This window comes from Echiichthys vipera (genome assembly GCF_963691815.1).
Source record: "Echiichthys vipera genome assembly, chromosome: 12".
Lineage (NCBI taxonomy): Eukaryota > Metazoa > Chordata > Actinopteri > Perciformes > Trachinidae > Echiichthys > Echiichthys vipera.
Genome location: NC_139837.1, coordinates 220,001 through 227,500, shown reverse-complemented (window position 1 = coordinate 227,500; position 7,500 = coordinate 220,001). Strand labels below are relative to the sequence as shown.

The 7,500-nt window shown below is 53.0% G+C and overlaps 1 protein-coding gene across 1 annotated transcript in view; it reads right to left on the bottom strand.

Moving 5' to 3' along the window:
* baz1a (bromodomain adjacent to zinc finger domain, 1A) overlaps positions 1–7,500 on the bottom strand; it is a 21,532-nt gene that overhangs the window by 9,360 nt on the left and 4,672 nt on the right. Inside the window, 11 exon segments of the mRNA XM_083924890.1 lie at positions 306–382; positions 1,506–1,598; positions 1,938–2,103; positions 2,958–3,140; positions 3,143–3,214; positions 3,673–3,804; positions 4,543–4,681; positions 5,475–5,570; positions 5,695–5,952; positions 6,034–6,156; positions 7,322–7,409. Coding sequence (XP_083781016.1) covers positions 306–382; positions 1,506–1,598; positions 1,938–2,103; positions 2,958–3,140; positions 3,143–3,214; positions 3,673–3,804; positions 4,543–4,681; positions 5,475–5,570; positions 5,695–5,952; positions 6,034–6,156; positions 7,322–7,409 — 1,427 coding nt within the window.

Sequence of the window (7,500 nt, the reverse complement as noted above, 5' to 3'; positions counted from 1 at the left end):
GAGGAGACGCTCAGGACAGGAGGAGGAGACAGGAGGAGACGCTCAGGACAGGAGGAGACAGGAGGAGACGCTCAGGACAGGAGGAGACGCTCAGGACAGGAGGAGACGCTCAGGACAGGAGGAGACAGGAGGAGGAGACGGGAGGAGGAGACACTCAGGACAGGAGGAGACAGGAGGAGACAGGAGGAGGAGACAGGAGGAGGAGACAGGAGGAGACGCTCAGGACAGGAGGAGACAGGAGGAGACAGGAGGAGACAGGAGGAGGAGACAGGAGGAGGAGACACAGCTGTCAGTCTTTGTTTTACCCGTCATGTTCTTCTTCTTGTTGCTGAATGAAGAGTTGAGCTCCTCATCTTCCTCAGTGTGTCCTGCAGGAGCCTCACTGTGGACACAAACATCTGCCCCTCAGTGTCCAAACATCTGCCCCTCAGTGTCCAAACATCTGCCCCTCAGTGTCCAAACATCTGCCCCTCAGTGTCTAAAACATCTGCCCCTCAGTGTCCAAACATCTGCCCCTCAGTGTCCAAACATCTGCCCCTCAGTGTCCAAACATCTGCCCCTCAGTGTCCAAACATCTGCCCCTCAGTGTCTAAAACATCCGCCCCTCAGTGTCTAAAACATCTGCCCCTCACTGTGGACACAAACATCTGCCCCTCAGTGTCTAAAACATCTGCCCCTCACTGTGGACACAAACATCTGCCCCTCAGTGTCCAAACATCTGCCCCTCAGTGTCTAAACATCTGCCCCTCAGTGTCTAAACATCTGCCCCTCAGTGTCTAAACATCTGCCCCTCAGTGTCTAAACATCTGCCCCTCAGTGTCTAAACATCTGCCCCTCAGTGTCTAAACATCTGCCCCTCAGTGTCTAAACATCTGCCCCTCAGTGTCCAAACATCTGCCCCTCAGTGTCCAAACATCTGCCCCTCAGTGTCCAAAACATCTGCCCCTCAGTGTCCAAACATCTGCCCCTCAGTGTCTAAAACATCTGCCCCTCAGTGTCTAAACATCTGCCCCTCAGTGTCTAAAACATCTGCCCCTCAGTGTCTAAAACATCTGCCCTCAGTGTCTAAACATCCGCCCCTCAGTGTCTAAACATCTGCCCCTCAGTGTCTAAACATCTGCCCCTCAGTGTCCAAACATCTGCCCCTCAGTGTCTAAAACATCTGCCCCTCAGCGTCTAAACATCTGCCCTCAGTGTCTAAAACATCTGCCCCTCAGTGTCTAAACATCTGCCCCTCAGTGTCTAAACATCTGCCCCTCAGTGTCTAAACATCTGCCCCTCAGTGTCTAAACATCTGCCCCTCAGTGTCTAAACATCTGCCCCTCAGTGTCCAAACATCTGCCCCTCAGTGTCCAAACATCTGCCCCTCAGTGTCCAAACATCTGCCCCTCAGTGTCTAAAACATCTGCCCCTCAGCGTCTAAACATCTGCCCTCAGCGTCTAAACATCTGCCCCTCAGTATTTAAACACCTGCCCCTCAGTATTTAAACACCTGCCCTCAGCACCTGTGGGCGTGGCCTCCTCCCTTCAGCTGCTCCTCCTTCTCCTTCATCCTCTGCTCCTGCTCCTTCAGCTTCTCCTCTTTACGAACACGAACCCTGAAGACGACAGGACAACAACGTTTCACCTCATGCTCTTTAATGTGGAGACCGCGTGGGGACGCATGCAGACATGTGAGGACGTGTGGGGACGTGTGAGGACGCGTGGGGACATGTGGGGACGCGTGGGGGCGCGTGGGGACGTGTGAGGACGCGTGAGGACATGTGTGCGGACGCGTGGGGACGTGTGGGGACGTGTGAGGACGCGTGGGGACGTGTGAGGACGCGTGGGGGCGCGTGGGGACGCGTGGGGACGCGTGGGGACGTGTGCGGACATGTATGCGGACGCGTGGGGACGTGTGCAGACATGTGAGGACGCATGGGGACATGTGGACGTACCTGTAGGCCGCCTCCTCCCGGTCGCGGCGGTGCTGTTCCGCTCGGATCTCTCTCAGCTCCTGTCGGGCGGCTCTCTGCTCCTCCACACAGTCTTCAATCAGGTCTCTGCTGGACGCCAACGTCAGCAGCTTCCCCATCAGAGCCTGCAGGATCCTCAGCTTCTCCGCTGCGTGACATCATCGTGACATCATCAAAACATCATCATGACATCATGACATCATCAAAACATCATCAAGACATCATCATGGCATCATCATGGCATCATCATGGCATCATCATGACATCATCAAGACATCATCAAAACATCATCAAGACATCATCAAGACATCATCATGGCATCATCATGGCATCATCATGACATCATCATGACATCATCATGACATCATCATGGCATCATCATGACATCATCATGGCATCATCATGGCATCATCATGACATCATCAAAACATCATCAAGACATCATCATGGCATCATCATGGCATCATCATGACATCATCATGACATCATCATGACATCATCAAGACATCATCATGGCATCATCATGACATCATCATGACATCATCAAAACATCATCAAGACATCATCATGGCATCATCATGGCATCATCATGACATCATCAAAACATCATCAAGACATCATCATGACATCATCATGACATCATCAAAACATCATCAAGACATCATCAAGACATCATCATGACATCATCATGGCATCATCATCATCATCATGACATCATCAAAACATCATCATGACATCACCGAAACATCATCATGACATCATCAAGACATCGTCATTGCATCCCCAGCCGTCTGTGTTTCTCCGTCTCTGCGGTGGCGTCTTGAACGGGAGCCGTCCTTAGAAGAGAAGCTTTTCTACTTAAACTGTTTCTGCTGCTCCAACAACAGGGATTCAAACCGTGACCTCATGAAGAGCTCCTCACGCTCTGATTGGTTCACGCTCTGATTGGTTCACGCTCCTCACGCTCTGATTGGTTCACGCCCCTCCTGTCTGATTGGTTACCTGGCGTCAGGTCGTACACGGAGGTGCACGTCAGCCTTTTCAGCAGCGCCGGCTCGGCCAATCGCAGCTCGACGCACGGGTCGTCCGTCAGCGTGAACCCGCCCTGCTTCTGGTAGCGGAACTTGGCGTTGCCGTGGTAACAGTCGGCGCCGCACGCCAGGATGTGCAGCCGCAGGATCTCGCAGCCAATGAGGCGACGGCGCTGAGGGCCGACTGGGTCATGTCAGAGTCTGCATCGTCCAGAGCCTCCGACAGGTCTGAGGACACACACACACACACACAGACACACACACAGAGACGCACGCACGCACACACACACGCAGAGAGACACACACACACGCAGAGACACACACACACACACACACACACACACACACACACACACACACACACACACACACAGAGCCACACACACGCAGACACAATGATACAGCAGGTTCTCAGATGGCGTGTTCGGGTGCGTTCAGACCGGATGCGATGGAAGCAGCGTGATTACAAACACATGGATCCACAGAGCGTCATCGTAGAGTTCTGTGACAGCATCGAGGGCGTCGCCACAGCCGCCATTGTTGTAGTTCTTGACTGCATCAAGGAAACTGGTTTCATCGCATCTAACGCATCCAGTCTGAACGCAGCTACAAACTGTGTGTGTGTGTGTGTGTGTGTGTGTGTGTGTGTGTGTGTGTGTACGTGTGTGTGTGTGTGTGTCTCTCACCTTCAGCCTGGTCCTTGGCGGCGTCCTCCTGCTCCTCGTCCAGAGCCTGAAAAATGGCCGACAGGAAGAAGAAGAGCAGCTCACACAGAGGACCCTCAGGATCCGAGCCCACCAGAGCCTCCTCCAGAACCTCTGTGGAGAGAGCACAGCCGTCAGAACCAGGACCGGATCAGTCAGAACCAGGCCAACATCAGTCAGAACCAGGACCACATCAGTCAGAACCAAGACCACATCAGTCAGAACCAAGACCACATCCATCAGAACCAAGACCACATCAGTCAGAACCAGGACCACAGCCGTCAGAACCAAGACCACATCCGTCAGAACCAAGACCACATCCGTCAGAACCAAGACCACATCCGTCAGAACCAAGACCACATCCGTCAGAACCAGGACCACAGCAGTCAGAACCAGGACCGGATCAGTCAGAACCAAGACCACATCCGTCAGAACCATGAAGCACCTGTCAGAACCACGGAAGCATCTGTCAGAACCACGGAAGCATCCGTCAGAACCACGGAAGCACCTGTCAGAACCATGAAGCACCTGTCAGAACCATGAAGCACCTGTCAGAACCACGGAAGCATCCGTCAGAACCATGGAAGCACCTGTCAGAACCACGGAAGCACCTGTCAGAACCACGGAAGCACCTGTCAGAACCACGGAAGCACCTGTCAGAACCACGGAAGCACCTGTCAGAACCATGAAGCACCTGTCAGAACCATGGAAGCACCTGTCAGAACCACGGCCACGTCTTGTTAAATAAAGACGGGTCTAGGTTCTGCTAAAACGAGCAGAACCTTTGTTAGCATCCACTGAACCCAAAGAACGTGCAGTCGGTCCATCCCCACAGAGAGAGTGTGTTCTGACCCAGAGAGACTCCGTCGGGGAACTCGTCCTGCAGCCCAAAGACTTCCCCGAAGGCCCGGAGGAACTCCAGGATCATCAGGGCCTCCCCGAAGAGCTGGGCCGGGAGACGGGTCCTCACCGGAACCGGACTGGGCAGCTCCTAGAACCAACACACAACACACACACGTTAGCAATACAGACCACACACGGGCTTTAACTTAAGCTAGCTTTAAGTGGAGTCTCCTCCTGCTGGACATTAGAGAGAATGCAGCTTTAAGTGGAGTCTCCTCCTGCTGGACATTAGAGAGAATGCAGCTTTAAGTGGAGTCTCCTCCTGCTGGACATTAGAGAGAATGCAGCTTTAAGTGGAGTCTCCTCCTGCTGGACATTAGAGAGAATGCAGCTTTAAGTGGAGTCTCCTCCTGCTGGACATTAGAGAGAATGCAGCTTTAAGTGGAGTCTCCTCCTGCTGGACATTAGAGAGAATGCAGCTTTAAGTGGAGTCTCCTCCTGCTGGACATTAGAGAGAATGCAGCTTTAAGTGGAGTCTCCTCCTGCTGGACATTAGAGAGAATGCAGCTTTAAGTGGAGTCTCCTCCTGCTGGACATTAGAGAGAATGCAGCTTTAAGTGGTGTCTCCTCCTGCTGGACATTAGAGAGAATGCAGCTTTAAGTGAAGTCTCCTCCTGCTGGACATTAGAGAGAATGCAGCTTTAAGTGGACTCTCCTCCTGCTGGACATTAGAGAGAATGCAGCTTTAAGTGGAGTCTCCTCCTGCTGGACATTAGAGAGAATGCAGCTTTAAGTGGCGTCTCCTCCTGTTGGACATTAGAGAGAATGCAGCTTTAAGTGGAGTCTCCTCCTGCTGGACATTAGAGAGAATGCAGCTTTAAGTGGACATTAGAGAGATTGCAGCTTTAAGTGAAACTACCTCTGGTGGTGCGTTCACTGACCTTCAGGTCTTCACACTCCATGTCTTCTCTGGGTTTGTTCCACAGCTTCAGTCGTTCAGCGTATTTCTTCTTCTCCTCCTTCAGTTTCTCTCGTTCCTGTCAGGGGTCAGCGTTGTTATTATTGTTGTTATTGTTGTTATGATTGTTGTTGTTATTGTTGTTATTGTTATTATGATTATTGTTATTATTGTTGTGTTGTCAGATGTGGCGTTGGCCGTACCCTGTCCTTCTCGTGCTTCCTGCGCTCCTTCTCCTCCCTCCGTCTCTGCTTCTCCTGCTCAAACCTCCTCCTGGCGTCCTCCTTCAGCCGCTCCCTGTCCTCCCTCTCCCTCCTCTTGGCCTCCTGCACCTCCTCCCTCTCTCTGCGCTGTCGAGCTTTGTCCTGAGACGCCGCCGACGCCGCCGCCGCGTCCTCCCTCTGCTGCAGCAGCTTCAGACGCTCCTGCGCCGCCGCCGCCTTCAGCAGCGACGAGCCCGCCTGGAAACACGCCACACACCCGTTACACCGACGCCAGCTTCATCTGCAACCACGCCCACAGGAGCTGATGATGTCACTCACCTGTGCAGGTGAGCCACGCCCCCCGCCCTTAGAGGGGGGGCTGAAGGGGAGCAGGGGGGGGTCATCAGGGAAGAACTGCCCGAAGGTTTGTTCAGACAGACGGTACTTCAGCACCGTGGAGGGCTGAGGGACAGGAAGTGACCGTTAGAGACACAGGAAGTGACCCTCAACACACAGGAAGTGACTGTTAGAGACAGGAAGTGACCCTCAATACACAGGAAGTGACCGTTAGAGACACAGGAAGTGACCCTCAACACACAGGAAGTGACCGTTAGAGACAGGAAGTGACCCTCAACACACAGGAAGTGACCGTTAGAGACAGGAAGTGACCGTCGACACACAGGAAGTGACCGTCGACACACAGGGAGTGACCGTCAACACATTAACACACAGGAAGTGACGTCAACACACAGGAAGTGACCGTCGACACACAGGAAGTGACCGTCGACACACAGGAAATGACTGTCAACACATTAACACACAGGAAGTGACCGTCAACACACAGGAAGTGACCGTCAACACATTAACACAGGAAGTGACGTCAACACACAGGAAGTGACCGTCGACACACAGGAAGTGACCGTCGACACACAGGAAGTGACCGTCGACACAAAGGAAATGACCGTCAACACACAGGAAGTGACCGTCAACACACAGGAAGTGACCGTCAACACACAGGAAGTGACCGTCAACACACAGGAAGTGACCGTCAACACACAGGAAGAGACCGTCAACACACAGGAAGTGACCGTCAACACACAGGAAGTGACCGTCAACCCACAGGAAGAAGAGACCGTCAACACACAGGAAGTGACCGTCAACACACAGGAAGTGACCGTCAACCCACAGGAAGTGACGTTAACACACAGGAAGTGACCGTCGACACACAGGAAGTGACCGTCGACACACAGGAAGTGACCGTCGACACAAAGGAAATGACCGTCAACACACAGGAAGTGACCGTCAACACACAGGAAGTGACCGTCAACACACAGGAAGTGACCGTCAACACACAGGAAGTGACCGTCAACACACAGGAAGAGACCGTCAACACACAGGAAGTGACCGTCAACACACAGGAAGTGACCGTCAACCCACAGGAAGTGACCGTTAACACACAGGAAGTGACCGTCAACACACAGGAAGTATCAAATAAAAACAGTCCAGACTTGTTGACATCTGTAATGAAGACTGACTTTCATTAAAAAGTTAGTCGTGTTTCTTCTTCTGGGTCGGCGGTGACCTTGTGGACAGGAAGTGACGGTGTGGACAGGAAGTGCGGCCTCACCTTGAGGGCGATGGTGCCGTTCACAGGTTCACAGTGTTGTTTGAAGAGCAGCTTCAGCCTCTCTTTGGACACGCTCGACTTCCTGCGACTGAACACAAACATGGACACGTCAGACCTGGGACCACGCTGCTGCGAGGACCCGCGTGCCCCCCCCCCCCGTGTGTGTGACCCCTCCTCAC